The sequence below is a fragment of the Microchirus variegatus genome (assembly GCF_963457635.1).
Source record: "Microchirus variegatus genome assembly, chromosome: 7".
NCBI lineage: Eukaryota > Metazoa > Chordata > Actinopteri > Pleuronectiformes > Soleidae > Microchirus > Microchirus variegatus.
This window is the reverse complement of record NC_139808.1, coordinates 5,036,993-5,056,556: the sequence shown is the minus strand read 5'-3', so window position 1 is coordinate 5,056,556 and position 19,564 is coordinate 5,036,993. Positions and strand designations below refer to the sequence as shown.

The 19,564-nt window shown below is 41.4% G+C and overlaps 1 protein-coding gene across 1 annotated transcript in view; it reads right to left on the bottom strand.

Moving 5' to 3' along the window:
* igsf8 (immunoglobulin superfamily, member 8) overlaps window positions 1–13,149 on the bottom strand; it is a gene marked incomplete at both ends in the record, with an annotated part of 30,014 nt that extends 16,865 nt beyond the window's left edge. Inside the window, one exon of the mRNA XM_083892610.1 lies at window positions 12,993–13,149. Coding sequence (XP_083748736.1) covers window positions 12,993–13,149 — 157 coding nt within the window. The remainder of the gene's footprint in view (window positions 1–12,992) is intronic.
* Window positions 13,150–19,564: the final 6,415 nt, after the last annotated feature.

The window sequence follows — 19,564 nt, the reverse complement described above, 5'->3', positions numbered from 1 at the left end:
TCCTCTCTCTCTCGCTCTCTTGTGTCTCGTGGTGTTTGCTTTCTTCTTCCACATCTCCATCCTTTCACCGTTTCCTCACGTCAGCCTCAGTCTAAATAATTCTCTGGGTTTTTATTTCCGTCACATATAGATACTGCACTGAGCGTACACATGTGTGTGCCATCCTTCCGCTCAGTCAAGCACGTGTACACACATGTAATATAAATACAGTATGTATATGTCAGCAGTTTTATCACCGTCCTCCTGTCTCAGTCTCACCGCTACAGGGGGACACTCGCGCTGGACGACTGCAAGACAAAACAAAGACGAGGAGAAAGGGGACATAATACGTACACAGCTCATTTACTGCTGTCGGGATATTAATAGCTCTCTCTCTCTCTCAGAGGACCTTTCGGTTTCGTAGGTTTCCTTTCTTTATTGCAGACGGCAATGACAATGTTTAGCTAAAGCATCTGACCGCGTCGTTCAACCGTCTTTTCTGATCGCTGTCTCGGGTTTTGAAATGTGTTAAAATGATCAGTCGGTTTTACTTGGAACAGAGGAACGTTTGAATTTTTCAAATGTCCCTTAGAGTAAATGTTTAAACAAAGCACTGGGAACATATTGTATATATATACTGCCATTCAAAAGTTTGAGGTCACTTAGAAATTTCCTTATTTTTGAAGGAAAAGCACTTTTTTTCAATGAATATATATATATCAGAAATACACTCTATACATTGTTAATGTGGTAAACGACTATTCTAGCTGCAAATGGTTTTTAATGGAATATGTACATAGGTGTATAGAGGCCTATTTCTGGTGTTCTAATGGTACATTGTGTTTGCTAATCGCTATTGGATGATTAGAAAACCCTTGTGCAATGATGTTAGCACAGCTGAAAACTATTTTTTTTTAATTGCACAAGGGTTTTCTAATCATCCAATAGCCTTCAAACACAGCTAGAATAGTCGTTTACCACATTAACAATGTATAGAGTGTATTTCTGATTAATTTAGTGTTATATTCATTGAAAAAAAGCACTTTTCCTTAAAGAAAAAGAAGGACATTTCTAAGTGACCCCAAACTTTTGAACGCTAGTGTACCTTTGGGTAAAACCAGATGTAACGGTGCAACGTTGACGAGCTGTGTTTTTTCAGCTGCGCGATGAACGTAGCGTTATTCTGACAAATAAATACAAGATACAAGAACGTATCAATGATGTGTACGTAGCTGTCAGACAGTAGATGTACAGTAGCATGAAATGTTTGAAGTGGTCTCCACTGGTGTGATTGGCGTGAGCTGGAGGATAGATAAAGTCTTAGCTAGCTGCCACGCCGTCTTAGTGGGGTCGTACCTATGTTCCCCGGGTCCTATGTTCCCCGTTTTTCCAAAAAAGGTCCTATGTTCCCCACTTTATATGTGACAGGGGAACATAGGACCCTTTTTTGAAAATGGGTAGGGTTAGGGTTAGGGTTAGAGAAAGGGTCCTATGTTCCCCGGTCACATACAAAGCGGGGAACATAGGACCCGGGGAACATAGGTACGGTCCCGTCTTAGCTAGCTTCCACTCCGTTTTAGCTAGCTGCCACTCCATCTTAGCTAGTTGCCATGCCGTCTTAGCTAGCTCCGATGCCGTCTTAGCTAGCTTCCACTCCGTCTTAGCTAGCTGCCACTCCATCTTAGCTAGCTTCCACACCGTCTTAGCTAGCTTCCAGTCCGTCTTAGCTAGCTTCCACTCCATCTTAGCTAGTTGCCATGCCGTCTTAGCTAGCTCCGATGCCGTCTTAGCTAGCTTCCACTCCGTCTTAGCTAGCTGCCACTCCATCTTAGCTAGTTGCCACGCCGTCTTAGCTAGCTGCCACACACCGCAAGCAGGTGGGCAGATAGATATCGAGTCTAATGGGCAATTTGGTGGACATGAGGAGAGGAGGGGAGTGCAGAGGAGACGAGAGATGGAAGGGGAGGTCTACAGGGAGGAATTGGAAGCAGATGCAGTGGTCTGACTGCTGGTCTTCCCCCCACCACCACCACCACCAACCCCAGCCCTCTCCCTCTGCCTCATCCAGACAACCGCACACAACAAAGACGGGAGACGGGCCAAAAATAGTGTGAGGCAGAGTGCGAAGGTGATGATACATGGGCACTGACTGGCAACAAGCAAACAGTTAAACAAATGCAGATGACGCAGCGTGCTGTAAATAAAATGTGAAAGTAGGAATAACGGTGCAAATTGGTGGTACACTGAACCATATATTCTTTCTTGACGCTATTTCAGCTAAAGCTAACTCGTTTTTAAGGAGTTGACTGAAGTCGCCTACAATGTGACACTCTTGGATGTTGTGTGTGTGAAATTGGCTTCCTGCAGAAAGACGACCGTGTGTCTCAAACACCAAACCGATAGTGTGCGGCAAGTTTGACGTATTTCTCTACAACAACAACCTAACCGCAGTCACAGAGTGAAAATGACACCTCGCATTTTGATTTACTTAGATCACAACTCATTGGTGCATAGTTATGATACGCAGGGAATTTTTTTTTCACGGCCTTGTGGCAACTCGCGTTCAACTGTTTGTTGCCTCAGGTTTTTTCCCCACACCGAGCCGTTTTGTTGTAAATCAGGATACAATACGTGGATATGTACTGAAATTAAAAAAGAGAAAAATATAGTAAAAACACATACATTATAATGGTAAAAACCTTAAAGTGATGTGTGTTTGTGCGAAGAAATACTGCTTTTTAATCTTCATATTCTAGCATTTACTTCAGTATGTGTACTGCATTTAATTTACAGTGTATCACAAGCATAGCAGCTGTTTCTGAGCCTCTCATACGGTTTACAGTTACACTTAGAAATAAAAGTGCTCAGTAGAACCATATAAGGTTCCTCTTTGTCCTCATAGGAGAACCCTTTTTGGCTCCAGGTAGAACCTTTTTGGAGGGTTCCACCAAGAACCCTTTTAAAACCCTTTAGTCAGGAAAGAGGTTTTAAAGGGTTCTCTGGATCAAAATGGTTCTTACTGGAACCATTAGTGTTACCAAGAACCCTTGAAAAATCCTTTCTTCGGGAAAGGGTTTTTCAGAAGCAAATAGGTACCTCAGCCCTTGTAGAAGGACCCTTTTGGAACCCTTATTTCTAAGAGTGTACAGGGGAATTGTAAATTAAATGAATGCACAAAACACATAATAAAATAATAATTTGTCTACAGAAATGCCATAAATTGCACCATTAAATAGTTTCACTGGCAGAAAGTTGCAAAATCTTACCTTTCATTCAACATAATGAGATTATTTTTGCAACAGTGTGCAGTGAAGTACAAGCAAACCTGATTCTTTCAGGTGAAACCTTTGCTAATTAAAATATTTTATCATTTTAATAATGAAAAGGAAATCCCTTTCGTTTATGTGTTTTTATTCACTCACGGCGCCTTTCGTGCTTTTAGAATTTAAATCATGTACAGCCAGACGCTTTTGCACACCTTTAAAGTGGTTTCCTACAAAGGTTTTAAATGTCATTGTTGAATTTTAATGACCAAAACAAAGAAAAACATCTGGAAAAGAATGAAAAGTGGTCGCTTTGACCCTCTGACTTTGTGAACTTTTTCTGTGTCCTGCTTTTCTTGCTTCACAACAACAAAAGTGAACACGGAAATGATAAATTATTCATGCTGGTGTGTGTGTGTGTTTACAAGCACATGTGGATAAATTTAGCAGCGTACAAGTTGCCCACCTGTGCACAGCTGCACACACACACACACACACACACACACACACACACACGTTTGTGTGCACTTGCACAAAGTGTGGCTGGAGTGCGCCTGAGTGTGTGCAGTGATTAAAATGACGGTCCACAGCTATAGAGAGTGAGAGGGTGTATGTATCATCAATGCGGTGGTGGTGGCGGTAAGAGGAGGGGGTCGGACACAGAGAGACAGACGCCAGCCTCGGTTTGGAGTCGAGCCTGAGGAGGGACTGTGGCTGACAGAGAGCTCAGGGACTGGGGGACGAAAGAGAGAGGGAAGAAATTTGGGGGATTGAAACGCTGAAATATAGATGAATTATAGAGGACAGGAGGAAGCTGCGTTGGCAATGAAGGAGCGGAAAGAGGTAGCGTCAAAAAGGAGAGAGATGTGTTATATGAGACTGCTGGAGTGTGGAGGAGCTCGGGGAAGGAGGAAGCAAGGAGGAGTAAAAAGGAAAAAGAGAAGAAAGAGGGTGGGGGGGGCTGGTTGTATCGTTTGAGCTTGCCGCTGGAGGTATGCCGGGGCTGAGGAGGGGGCTGAGGAAGGGAGGAGGGAGGGAGAGGAGGCTCATTAACCAGTGCGAGATTGGAGCCTCAGTGGCTTGCTCGCATTCAACCACACTCAGCCTTTGATGAGGTCCTGGATCCTCGAGCTCAATCAGTCCCACATGAGTCCAACTGAGAAGGAGAGGGAGAGGGAGACGACGGCGAGGCCAGAGCGAGACTGCGAGAGGAAGGGTGGTAGGGATGGAGAGAGGGAGGGTGGGGATGATGGAAAGACGGCACAAAAAAAAAAGAGAGACAGGAAAGAGTGGATGTATAGAACGGGATGAGTGAAGAGAGGAGTGACAGCCCAGGAGGAAAGAAAAATCAGCAATAAAGGAAGCAAAAATGTCAGCTAAATGCTTCTCCTCACAGAGAGCCACTGGTTTTGGTGACTTTTTTTTCCCCCTTTTGAAAAACAAGCTACTGTCTGGAGTCAAATTGTTTTCGTAAATGTGCGTGATTCATTTCATAACAGGACAACACAGAGGGTTTGTTTGTGAATGTGCATATTCATGCATCATATTCAACGTCTCTGTGGAAATAGTGATATAGTTATAACCACGTCCATATGGATGTGTAGTTCAACACAATCCTTAAATTTGACTCCTTTTATCTGATGAAAAGTGCTGAGATTCATTTTCATTGGTGTGGAAGTCATGCATATATACTGTACTATGTCCTATTCAATATCTCGCCATGTTTTCGCATACTTACTGTAAGCACGCGTGTGTGAATGATGCAGGCTAAGACAGCTCAGTTCTCTGCAGTTAGATATAAAACGACGATAGAATGATGATAAAATAACAAATATGTGGCATTTGGGGGGGAAAATACTGCAAATAAATTAGGAAAAATCAGAATTTCAAGGCAATAAAATCAGGATACAGACATTAATGCATGTTATTCAGTTGGGGAAAGTATTAACCAATCTGTTCAAGTGTTATTAATTGTTCTATTTCTATCTTCTTGTGTGTTTTTATGCTGTTTTAAGTTAAAGGGGTCATATTATACCCTATTTCTCCAAGTTAACCTAGCTCCCTGGTGTCTTAATGAACATGTCTGTGACATGCTTTGGTCAAAATACCTTAAGGATGAGGCACCACAGCAGTTCAACCACCCTGCCAAAACAGCCCTGTTCAGAACGCTCTGTTTAGTCGTATCTCTTTAGGTCCACCTTAAAAGTCCACCTTAAGAAAAAGTAAAACGTAACTTAAGAGATGGGAAATGACATCAGCCACAGAGGCTACTGGGAGCTAACAGCAGTTAGCATTTGGAAAAGTGATCATTTGCAGGCTCTAGCAGGCACATTGTCATCATATATAACATGTATCCACTGGACAGATAAATCCTCTGAGGCTGGTAGTTTGTGTAGAACTCTGTGCTGCACTGTGGAGCCAAGAACTATTAGAACTATTCGCGGACTTCCAGGTTTTTGGATACCATTGCCCTCACCTGTGCTCTTGCATGTTTTACAGACAAAGCGGAGCTCCGCGAGACAACACTTCCAGGAATTTAGCGCATTGTCACGTCCCAGTGTTCGCGTGTTTTATCTCCTGTGCTTAGACTGAGAAGGACCACAAAAACACGAGTGAGTCCTCTTTTTTTTTTCACACTTTGCTGACTGATAGGACCTCCAGAGTCCCAAATATAAGGATTTAAATGATTAAAAAGTTGATTTTGCATAATATGTCCCCTTTAAATAGTGATTAATGAGTGTTTTAAAAAGCCCATACCTGTGTGCACGTGTCGACCTGATGTCATGTGATTCCCGAGGGGGCCACATAGCCCACGAGTGCCTGCGAGTGAATGAGTCAGTGTTTAGTGGCTTCCCCTGAAGCCCAGGTCGCCCTCTTTCAACACCACATCAGCACCAGAGGGCCACGGGAATCATTACCCTATTACTTTGTGTCTAACAGTGGCAGGGATTCGACATTCCTGCCAACCCCCCACCTCCCCATCTGCCTCCTTCCCCTCTCCTTTCTTTACAGACAACCCTGTGCAGGAACCAATTACTCACAGCGGCCGTGAGGGGTTTGCAATTAGTAAGTGTTTAACTAAATCAAAACATGCTGACGAAATTAATTCCCAAAAACAGAACACGTGTATTGTTTTATCCTGCTCTTAGTATTAGTGTTAGTATTTTAAATCTGGAAAACGGTGAGTGATTACGTAATAAAGGGCTGACTGACTGAGTTTGTCTTGTGATGTGTGAGATAGTAAGAGAATAAAACAACAACAAGAGAGAAAAGCTCATCTTCAGTGGAACAAATCAGCAAAAGTGCTTCCATAGAACGTCTCGCTTTAGTAGTAGCAAGAAAAATGTCATTGCGTCGACGCTATAAAATGGGATGATGTTATCTGGATGTCAAACCTAAAGGTTTGGATGTAACTCTATCCTCTCTCGTCGAATCCCCTCGACCACTTGGCAGACCTGTGGAACTGAGGTTGCTTTATTGGTTTCCCTAATTGGTGCCAGTTTCCATTTTCATTTCCAAAAATTACAGTGGCGTAGCGTTTCTGTTCATTCTGCCCACATCCATTCTGTGTGTGTGTGTGTGTGTGTGTGTGTGTGTGTGTGTGTGTGTGTGTAGAGAAACACTGAGGGCAGAAAGAGAGGAGGGGGGGTGGTAGGTTGAAAAAGAAAAAAAAACACACACAAACCGAGGGACGCTGCTGTGCTGCATGTGTAAACGTATGCTGTAACTCTGAGATGACTGTTTGTGCTTTGTTCTGTTTATGTGTGTATAATGAGTCATCAGTGATTGGCCAAGTTGATGTGGTCAGCGATGGAGGCAGAGGGAACACTTTACAGTAAGTGCATCAGTGGAAAAGAACCTCCCGGAGGGGGAGGAGGAGGAGGAGGAGGAGGAGGAGGAGGAGGAGAGCAGAGGAGCACATCATTCCACCAATTGTAGGAGTAAACTACACAGAAATACACAAATGTCACCACAGTTGAGCACAAAAGCAAGATTTAGATTTGGGTAAACACACACGTGCAGGGGCTGCGGGGGGGGGGAAAGTAAACAAGGCGAAGAAAGACAGTTTTTTCTGTCCCGAGACGAGTGAAGATAGAGGAAATTAGAAGTGCGTTTAAGTCATGTGATTTACAGTGTAATTTGTTATGAGCACATTAAGGATTGGGGGGGTGGGGGGGGGAGTATCCACGCTACAATGTGATCTTGGTTGAGAGCGACGTGTAATTGCCGCTCGCTATTCAAACATTAGTTCATTGTGATGATTAAGAACAGCTTAGCTCGCGCAGAGACAACTGTAAATCAGATGTTTTCAGGTTCCTCTCTTCACTTAAACCCCCCCCCCCTACACAAACATCGGGAGGGGCTGAATGAAGGGAGGGCACCACACCACACCACTGCCCTACAACTACACCCACCATGACCCATTATTCAGCAGCTCTTCCCTGGAAATGTGATAATTATACGCTTGGCCGTTCACAGAACAGCACAAATATACAAAGCATGCTGCTTCTGTTTATGCTCCCTGTAATTCCCTCCCTTTATCCCCCCCCCCCCCCAACACTTAGTTAATCCCTGATAAAACGAGTATTGTTACATCGCTAAGTCGTGCAGTTATAAAGCGATTAGGTAAAGTGAATGGTAAGTAAAAAAAATATATATACGACTCTGGCCGCACTTGAATGCATCTAGGTTTGCATGCTGATCTATGCTTTTGTGTGCATAGTATGCATAGCACATAATAGGTGCATGTGCACGTGTGTGTGTTGGCAAACCAACGCGCCATTGTGAAGCAACGACCACAGAGTTCCCCCCCCCTCCACCCCCCCCCACCCCTCCAATCTGCCACAACAAAGAGCAATTAAACACCGCTGCCTCGCCAGCTGAGGAGCCGACCGCGAGCCACACTTCCACAAACAGGCAGATCTGTTTAAAACCAAAGGGGAGAAGCAATAAAAAAGGCAAACCTAGCGAGCGCGATCCCCTTCTTCCAATCCCCTTCCTGCTGATTTAAAACAGGAGGTGAGTGTCTGACTTCGCCCTGTTATCACTCACCGTATCACAGATCGGCTCGTATTACCGTCACATGTGCGCTTTTACATGCACGGCTTAACCCGCGCAGTGATGTTTTACACATGGTTAGTGGATGTCAGCTGTATTATTATGTTGTTCATTTTTCGGGGTGTTGTTTCTGGCTCCACTAGAACCACTTCACATTGCATTTAAAATAGCAGCTCAGGCCTTCTTATGAAAAGAAATTCTCCTTGGAACGTGGACATCGAATAGAACTTGATTGTGTATCTCATAGAATGGCTTCACTCTTAGAAATAAGGGTTCCAAAAGGGTCCTTCTACAAAAGCGGAGGTTCTACCTGGAACCGTTTGCTTCTGAAAATCCCTTTCTTGAAGAAAGAGCTTTTCAAGGGTTCTTGGTAACACTAATGGTTCCATTAAGAACCATTTTGATCCAGAGAACCCTTTAAAACCCTTTATAAAAAGGTTCTATCTGGAGCCAAAAAGGGTTCTCCTATGAGGACGAGCCGAAGAACCTTATATGGTTCTACCTAGCACGTTTATTTCTAAGAGTAGAAGATTCCCTCACCTATTAGGTAGGAAAAACCTCAACATCCAGAATGCATCAGTCTCGTTGTCTTCCCAGTCCCACCATCCTCTGTCCTATTGGACACAAGGACACACCAGAGCTTCACTTCTATATACATATATTTGTGGCAACTGACTTGGTTAAAGGAATACTTCACCGTTTTGCATTTGACTTTGTGTTACTAGAATAGGGCTAGAATTTTTGGGAAATTGTGCTTCTGAACCTCAGTTTTCCCCTGAGTTGAGACATATCTTCATTCTTTTTTTTTTTTGTTACGTGCCCACCAGTGACACTTGGTCCTGTTAGCTGTTAGCGTAACTGTTAGCAAAGATGGCGGACACTGTTTGCATTCTGGGAATGAGGTCCCGTCCCCCTACGGGTGGGTCTAAAAAGTGCAGAATTAGCGTTAGCAGTTTCAAGGCTCGGACCAATGTTTTTCGACCTAGGGGGAACTGAGGTTGGGAAGCAGAATTCTTCAAAAAAACTAACCCTCATCTAGTAATAGCTAAATAGCTAAATGTAAATCGGTGAAGTGTTCCTTTAAGTAGAAAATAGTTCTAAGGCCACATCTATTTAAAAACATTTACTTTCTTTATTGTAGTAGTGTCAACATCACTGAGTTGTAACCACTGTCCCAGCAAAACACTGTCTATGGTGACACGGCTCCACTCATCTCCCAAAGAGACAGACCTTATGGGTATTAGGAACGTATTTGAGTCTGGGATTGTGTTTATCAGGCCACCGTTGCTACTTCAGCTGCTCCTGTCAGCTGTGACCATGCCATCATGTTTATTAGAATCCTTCACTCTTAGAAATAAGGGTTCGGAAAGGGTTCTTCTACAAGGGCTGAGGATTTACCTGGAACCATTTGCTTCTGAAAAACCCTGTCACGAAGAAAGGGTTTTTTTCAAGGGTTCTTGGTAACACTAATGGTTCCAGTAAGAACCATTTTGATCCAGAGAACCCTTTAAAAGCCCTTTCCTGAACAAACAGGTTTTAAAAGGGTTCTTGGTGGAACCCTCTAAAAGAGTTCTCCTATGAGGACAAGCCGAAGAACATTATATGGTTCTACTTAGCACTTTTATTTCTTAGAGTGTATTTGAAGATCAAAGTGTGGTGTGGCATCCAGGCTGTGTCGAAAATGTTTATTTTGACAGAAAAATCCTTTATGGCATGATGGTAGATGACCACAGTATAATGAAGGCCACGGGTTTTCAACATGGGAGGTTTTTATTTTTATTTTAAGCGACATCAAATGAGACAAATAGGCTAAAATGTGTCGTCAAGAGGAGACTCAAACATTGGATGAATCAGTATTTGTAATTTAAGAAGTAAAAAAGGTGCCAACGTATTGGTTTTTATCCATAGCGGTTTTCTAAATAGTTTCTCGTACATACGTAATTGTCTATTTAATTTAGCCCTCGTTCATCATTAGTAATTATAGCACTGACAGTGTTTACGGTGTTTGTAGAAACATGCGTCTCATCAGATATCAACCAAAAATACAGCCCTTTTTTTAACATTTTAACCAGTGAAACTGTAAAATGGGCGAGTTCCTAGGTGTTTAAAGAAGTCTGCTAAATTTAAAGTTCCTAAGATGACTCAGTCGTCAACTCGTCTGAGAGTTGTTACTTTAAGGAGTGGCAACTGAAGTGTGTTATTAAATGTTATTTTATCCCGATTCGTGCTTTTTTGTTATTGCTAAATATATTTATTTTCCCTCACTGTCACTGTCGCATTTGCCTTTTTTTTTTACCCCCCCTGCAGGATTATTCACTTCACTCAAGCGCATCGTGGCTGTTGAAAAGTGGACTAAATGACACCGGGAGTTCACGTCACGAGGAAAGATAATCGATCCCTAACCGTTTTATTTAAGGCACCGACAACCATCCTTCACCGCCATCCCCCCCCGGGCCACTGCCGTACAGATGTGCAGAGACTTTCAAAGAGAGCTGCTGCTGCTGCTGCTGCTGCTGCTGCTGCTGCTGGAGCCTAATTTAAAAAGTCACAGACTTCTGGGTGTGAGGTGAGAACTGAGCAACACAAGATGTTATCGATTTTACCCGCTAAAACACAGTCTCTTCATCCACTTTTGTATATATGTTCTTATAAACCTGCAAGTTATTAGTGTCATATTGCAAAAGTCTTGCATTACCAATGTATATATTTGTAGATAACTTCAGTATTTACTGGCATGAGATCAGCCAGTGGAAACAGTGACATTTTGTCTTATAATGCATCTTGTTCAAGTAATAATACAGGTGCAGGAATAATATCCGAGTCTGTTAGAAGAAGAAAAAAACCCTGTCCTGCTGATTAAATAAAAATAACATAGCATGTATTAATTAAGACCCTTTAACACCAAGCGTTTGCATTACCATAATTACACAATGTTTTGTACCTTTGGAAGAAATTGCAACTTTATCTGAAAGCTGAGAAATTGCAACTTTATCTGAAAGCTGAGAAATTGCAACTTTATCTGAAAGCTGAGAAATTGCACGTCAAAAATCAACATATGGTTATTATGGTCATTTCCCTCACGCTGTTTCAGCAAGCCTGGCAAATCAGCGTCTTTGTCACCAGAGAGGAGATAGAGTGAGTGCTAAGTAGAACCATATAAGGTTCTTCGGCTTCTCCTCATAGGAGAACTTTTTTGGATCGGGGTAGAACCTTTTTCTAAAGGTTCTGCTTGGAACCCTTTTGGAGGGTTCCACCAAGAACCCTTTTAAAACCCTTTATTCAGGAAAGGGCTTTTAAAGGGTTCTCGGGATCAAAATGGTTCTTACTGGAACCATTAGTGTTACCAAGAACCCTTGAAAAAACCCTTTCTTCAGGAAAGGGTTTTTCTGAAGCAAATGGTTCCAGGTAGAACCTCAGCCCTTCTAGAAGGACCCTTTTGGAACCCTTAGTTAGGGAAGAGAGAGAGAGCTGTTTTATTTTATTGGTGTCAGTATAAAATAATAATAAACTGGCAAACCCTAACACACTTGAGCAAATGGTTCCAGGTAGAACCTCAGCCCTTTTGGAACCCTTATTTCTAAGAGTGTGGGAAAAATCTGTACATGGTTCCACATTGAGACAAAAAGTCAAACAAATGATATTTTAAATATGTGTTATATTGTTAAAATTTCAAATTTAACACTCAAAATCTGGTGTCTGTGTACAACTACAGTGTTTCTTTTTTCTAAATAAAACTTTTTAAATTGTTAATACGCTATTTTAATATGCGGTTAATTCTAAATAAAGAAAGTTATTCTGGAAAAATTGGCCTTTTCTGGCCCCTTGATGCTTAAAATAAACAAAAAAAAAAGGGTTAAAGAGTTAATAAGTGTAATATAATGAAACAAACCACAATTTCAAATTTTAAACATTTATGACCAAGTCATTTTATACAGACACGACAAAAGCCTCATTCAACACTTGACTGTGAGTTGTGCTGCTGCTGTTACTGCTGTATGTTTCTGTCAATGACAGGCTTCTCCTCCACAGGATACATACGTGGAATCGCATTGTGTTTGTTTGACCTGTCAGAGATCTTTTTACGGGATTAAAGCCTTTTTCTTCACCACATTAAAAACAAGCGCAAAAAATTGCCAGTGAAGACAGATTACCGGCTCATTTTGGCGTCTCATGTTTTGGCGTCTCATGTTTTGGCGTCAGTCTTTGCCAGGCACCTATGACTGTCTGTGTTTTATGTGAAGTGTCTCCTCTTTTATTCTGTATTTTTACTTCAAATGTGACTGTGGTCAAATGAGTAATCGGCCATTACAAGCAAGTCATGTTGCTATATATAATATAACATTAAAAAGTAGACTATAATGGAAAAAGAACACTTTGATACTGTTTTATGACAATATACAGTATAAGCGTATCCATAAATGTCATATTGTGTTACATAACTCGTGTTTTTTTTCATATTTTAACCTCACTTTTGTATTTGAGAGTATCACTATTACGTCAAGAAATACTAAGGTACAGATAAATAGATCAATAATACATGAAAAACAAAAATACAATACTTTTAAAATCTTTTTTTTTCTTCCCACAGACAACCTTGTGTTGCCTTAATTCTCTGTGACCCCAGCAGAGGGCAGGAGTGCAGGAACCTGCAATAAAAAAAAACCCGCCGTGCATCCTGTCCTGGTTCCTGACCTAGCCCAGCCCAGCCCAGCCCAGCCCAGCCCACCCTAGCCTGGCTCTGCCTGGGTTCAGCGTGGGACGCATCGCGGTGTCTCTGGTCAGGCAGCCTGGAGCCCTTGGGCGCTGGCAAGGGGTGCGGGCGTCCGGGAGGGGCCCCCTCAAAAGCCATCTACGAGGGGCCACACCCACGCGGCCATTACGGTGGAGGCTGTTCTGGGCTTCTCCCGAGGCCGCCCGCCTGCCATTTTTAGAGCAGCAACAGAGTAGACCACATGCTGTGGCTTCAGGCAAAGTGGGGGAAGGAAGGTCTCTTCTTTATTTTCAGTCAAAGTGCCATGAGCTTTGGGAGAAACTCGACATTTGCACTCCACGAGTCCGTGTGGAGACTTTGTTTATCTCTGAGACGAAACTGAGGAGAAAAAAAAAAATCACAATCTCGCTTCCTGATGAAAGTTTCTTGACCAGCGAAACCCTACGTTCCTACAGTACCTTTATTTCTTTCCTGTTTTACTTGTGAGGTTTGGTGTTTCTCCCCGATAATAAAATAACAGATTAACTGCGAGCATTAAACATGGAGTTCCAAGACGTTGTGGAATAACAACGTGAAAGTCTGGTCAATTGAAACCTGCTCCAGTCTCAGTGTTTTTCAGCAGAGTGTGTGTGGGTAAAACATTGGGTGGTCTGAAGAAGAGAAGTCATGAGCTTCCTCTTGCACACATATGGTGCGGCTTGGCCTTTTTTGTTTTGATTTTAGGGGTTTTTTAGGTTATAAGTAATAAGGTCCCCTTTAGGTAAGACCTGCTTATTTTACCTATAATGTCATTCTATTTATGTATTCTATGCCCTGCCCACTCCTTTCACTGTTTTCTGTCAGCCTTTTTTTTCCAGCTCCAGCATCCAAAATCTGTAACTTTTTTTCCATCATGTCAAGCACTAGGTCGGACATTCTGTGTGTCCGGCGTTAATCCGCAACTCCTGTCCTCTCTAACCTTTAAGCCATCTTCTTGATCAGTATCACCAGGAAGTCCGTCACATCAGTCCTCCTCCGCAGGAGAGGAAACGCGAGTCGAGAACACTTCGCTTCTGTTCCACACAATCACTCAATAGACGGGGACACCCGATACTCTTGGTCGCCCGTCTAGAGAACACAGCCAGGCGAACGTTTACTCCTTTGACCCACTTTAAGACATTACCCCTCTCCTGCCGTGCAATATGTCTTTCATAAATAAACGATAGTTCCAGTCGTCTCGTCGTCCTCCTTCCCCCCCCCCCCCCTTGAAAAACCACATCGTTATGGCACTAAGACATCAAATGTGAACTTTTGAATGATTCTCTGTGAGGAGTAAAAGAGCCGGGGAGATGATGGAGGCTTTGTGTCGCAAGTGGCTGGAACCGCAGAACTAAAAAAAAGAAAGACGATAAAGATCAGAGCTGAAACGGAATTAATCGTCAACTATTTTGATAATTGATAATCGGTTTGGTGCTTTTTTTAATGATCAAAACAAGATTTCTGATTGTTTCAGTTTCTTAAACCTTTTAGGTACGCACCAAGAAAAAAGTAAAGTAAAAATAATTTCTTTGCATTTTTTATTCACAACAATCAATATATATATATATATATATACAAAATTAGACCCTACAATATTCCAGGTACAGTCTGTGCAATTTCTTGATCAGTAAATTAAAGCAATCATTTTAACAACACTAACCCTTTTTTCCCCCTAATTTCACCAACATTAGCTAACTTCTCTACCTTTACCATAAAATGACAAGTCAACTGTTTGGTAGAGCAGAGTTTTGAACAAATGTATTTGACCCTTATAAGACTAATTTCTGTTGAATTAAGTTACATAATTCTGTACAACAACTCCTCAGAAACGATAACATGTCAACAAAATAGTCTTCGAAACCTTCGAAAGTCCCAATGAGACATAGTGACTTAAAGTGTGGTCGACCAAATAGTTGAGTAGTACCTTAAAGGGTTAAATGTGAATATTCTCTTCATTTCTTTGCTCCATATAACAAAGAAATCACTAAAACTGAATCATTTTGGTTTGTGGACAGAACAAGACATCGTCATTTCCAGGTTTGACAAACACTGATCAATGTTTTTTTTTTTTTACATTTTAACAGTGAACCAAACGATTATTCGAGAAAAATAATCGACAGATTAACCGATAACAAAAATAATCGTTAGTTGCAGCTCTAGTAAAGACACGGTGTGCAAGAGGGTATTATATGGGATGAATTAAATCAATCCTGTAAAACACAGCGTGTATACATTGTCATTTTTATGAATGACTACAACCTAGAATGTGTTTCACGTGCTGTGGAAAATGGCAAAGAAAAAAAAAAGAAAAAGAAGGATTTTAATTGTATCTCTCTACACAGAACAGGATGGCGGCAGTTGCGTCAAATCAAGGAGATGATTAGTTGTTTCCAGAGCGAGAGGACGAGACACGAGGCTGCTGGTGGCACACGACACATGGAACAGATCACACAGCGCGTGGAGTGGGGATCTGCCGTAAGAAATAAAGTAACCAAAAAAGAAAACCTCAATTTACTCCTTTAAAAAAAAAAAAAAAAACCCTCCCCTTCTTTTTGTAAAGGAGTAATGAGCTCCCACCCAAACCTCAGCACCAGCTGCTGTCAAGAGTCTGGGGGCAGTGACTAAATATGTCTAAACCAGAGGAGGGGAGGACAGAAGGGTGGTGGTCTGCTGTCTGTGGTCCAGCTCACCTCAGCACCTTCTGCCCATGACGGTGTTCACAGAAACGGAGAAAGAGAGGAAAAACAGCAAGAAAACCTACATAATTGATACAAGAGATAATCCAGGAAGCATCCGGACACAGTGTGAATGATAAAAAATGACAACTTAATCTTTTATTTGATCGTGGATTAAAGACGTATTGTTTTTTTTGTTTCTCTATTTCGGCAGCAATTAATCGTATTTAAACTCCACCAGAAGGTAGACTTTTCCTTTCCTGGACGATCCACTCACCAGATTGTGATTGATTCTGATTCCGAGGCCACTCGTGCTGCCTTTTGCTGGCCTCGATTGCTCGCTGACATTGCCCCAGTTTGCCCCCAGGACCTGGGGACAAAAGGCCTCCATAGCTGTATTGGAGGAGGTTGAATCTGCAATAATTATTTTTGCAATATTGCTGAACGGCACCGTGTTTTGCGGTTTTTGCACCATAACTAAACCAGAGACTTGGAAAAAAACCTGTTCTTGCTCAATAGGAAATGTAAAAACTTAATTGTTATATCATAGTTTCAGACAAAATATTAAATTAAACAATGGAGAAGAAACAACAAAGTAGTCTGGAAAAAGGAAATTTGGACTAGGTTCTCTTTTTGAAACACCATATTACAATTTGACAACGTGCTGCAAAGTATTACTGGTATACAGTGAACTTTTAAGTCCTTAAAGTCAAATCCAAGTCTTCAAAATGAAATTAAAAATCACAAAGATCGCAAACCTGACTGTAAAAATAACATTTTCTTTTTTAAAAAGCTCTGAAACCAATAACTTCAACCAATATGATCTCACAATTAAATGTAGCTGAGATTATGTTAAGTCTGCCTGATGATTTGTGTGGTGTTGGTGTTTTATTTTAAGTCTAAAAAGTCTAAAATCATTTAAGGAGTTGATTTAAGTCTAAAATCAACTCCTTCCTGGTGTGATTGTGAATTTATTCTGTCCAATTAAAACATCCAGCCCTGTCTCAAGCCTGAAGTGTCCAGTCAAAAGCACAGTAATCCTCCAAAAGTCCCTGTCATTTCACAAAGTATGTATAAAGAGATATTGAAGGTAGACTTGTCATTGCCGTCATTGCGCACCGTCCTGAGCAATTGCGCGCGTGACGCCTGTCGGGGTCATTAGGTGGCCACAGGGCTCCCTGACAGACTGGGAGATTACAGGACAGACGCTGGCTTGTATACAACATGAAGGCGGTGAACTGGGGTTTGTTTGGGAGTGGATGGACTTCAGTGTTTTTCTGGAGCTGATGCTTGTATGTAAAGCCCTGTACAAGTATATAAAGAGTATTTTCAGTATGTTGTTTCCCAAAAAATTTGATAATAATCTCAATGTGCAACATTAGAACGTCTCAGTAATAATATATATATATGTATTTTTTTTTTTTAAAGGTGCCATATGTAAGAATGTGGCCAAAAACGGTTACTACAGTCAAATTCAAAAGGTCTTTTCGTTTTCGTTTTCTGACGTAACTGGCAACCCGCGGTTGCTCGGGCAGCTGAGACTCTACTGAGTGCAATCATTGGTAGACGGTGGTAGGTGGCGCCACATGCCAAACCATGATTTCAAATCATAAACATGATTTGCAGTCTGCAAAATATTTTTTTTAATGCAAATATTTTGTCTGTACTGTTGTTGTCGGTGAGTTCAGTTTGTTATATGAACATTATTCCTGAGTCTCTGTGACATATTAGGAGGATTTTATGGCCAGTTGCTTTAGATTTATTACATAATGCACCTTTAAATTTAGTAAGTTTCTTGTATGGTGACTAAGCATGTTCTGAAATGCACCCTGTTGTTGCTTAGATTACTCAAAAACCACCAACATGCACCAAAAATAGCCGAGCAGGTCGTTTTATTTTATTATTTTTTTTTTTATCATTCTTGATGTGATTTAAAAAAGGCTATCTGGTGCAAATGTACATGATACGACCCACCACTCTGCAGCTCTCTCGTCTATATGTTCCTGCCTTTCTCTCTCTCTTCCCCTATTTTCTTTCTCGCTCGTTTTCCGTTGACAAGCTCCCCTGAATCTTTGACCACACAGCCTGGAAAAATAGCACCGAGTCATGCTGCAGAGCGAGTCTGTCCCTGACCCTGATTCCCTCTCAACCACATTTCCATCAGCAGCAAAGTAAAACACATCTAATCATTTCAGATTTTCCCCCTCCGTCGCCGTATTATTAACATTGTTAATTTTCTGAGGGCTGCAGCCCAGAGGGGAATGTCAAGGGAAATGCATTACGGCGAGATATTCCATTGATCCACAATTATACACACTTACTCGGTCGCTGTAATGGCCTAACGCTACCAAGAGGCCAATTTAAAGCAAATGTAGAAAACAGAAGGCTATTGAGGCCCAAAAAGCAAGATAGAACGTAGAAGCAGCCATGTAATGTCAATATATAGACAATTTAAGTCTGCTTGTTTCTGTGCTGTTGGATTAGAAACAACACAAACTATCTGGTAAAAGTTGTTTCTACTGTTTCAGGAAAGCTGCCTGCTATACACTCTTAGAAATAAGGGTTCTTCTACAAGGGCTGAGGTTCTACCTGGAACCATGTGCTTCTGAAAAACCCTTTCCCAAAGAAAGGGCTTTTCAAGGGTTCTTAGTAACACTAATGGTTCCAGTAAGAACCATTTTGACCCAGAGAACCCTTTAAAACCCCTTTCCTGAATAAAGTGTTTTAACCCTTTAAGGCTCTACTCAACCATTTGGTCGACCTCACTTTAAGTCACTATATCTCATTGAAAAAATGCATGAACTCACTAACACTTAATGTCACTTGTTCTGAACGTTGTACTTTATGAATTATGCAAACCAGGTTTATTATGAACAGACATCTCAACCGTTTAATAGAGGCCTGTATCTGAAATATTGTAGGGTATAATTAAAAAATATTAAAATAATAACAATATTGATTTTCATTATTGTCATCATAAGTAAGTAAAATAAAACAATAAAAAACCGCAAAGAAATAATTTTTCCTTTGCTTTTTTCTTGGTGTGTACCTTAAAGGGTAAAGTATGATATCCTTGTCTAATATGAAATGTACTTAAGTAATTAGAAGTAAAAGTATTTTTTAAAAAGTGAGGATTAGTTGTGTTGTCTTTCAACTGGAAGGTTGTGGGTTCGATTCCTGGCTCTGCTAGTCTATATGTGACCTTGAGCCAAAGGTTGCAAGCTCTATATAAATGCAGACCATAATACCAACTCTTCTTCTTCTGATTTTATTTGGTAGTAACGAGTAACAAAGATAGTTAAGAGGAAATGTAGTGGAGTAAAAGTACAAGTTGCTGTGAAATGTAAAAAAGTACAGATATGTGACTTTCGTATTTAAGAGGGTTCTTGGTGGAACCCTCCAAAAGGAGCCAAAAGGGGTTCTCCTATGAGGACAAGCCGAAGAACCTTATATGGTTCTACTTAGCACTGTTATTTCTCAGAGTGCATTATCGCGTATCTAACCCTACATCTCTACAGATCCACGTGTTCTATACGTGGCAACCTTTTCACACTTCCCTGAGGCATTTCCTCCCTCTGTCATTTGGCACATGTTCTGTCACCGATGTGCGCCTTTAGACGCGACCGTTCCTTTTCTTCTCGGTCGTCATTAATGCTTTATGTTTTACATTCGACTGAAATGAGAGGGGTTTGGGTGAAAGAGCGCCCATATTTTTTGCAAAAAGCGGTCGACCGTGGGCCACTTTTCCTCATTTTTACGAGACTTGTAGTAATCTAGAATCTTTGACTCCCATTTACAGTTCCCTTCAAAAGAGCGCAAGTGAGATCTATAATTAGGGAACGCGTTAAGCTCTTAACAGC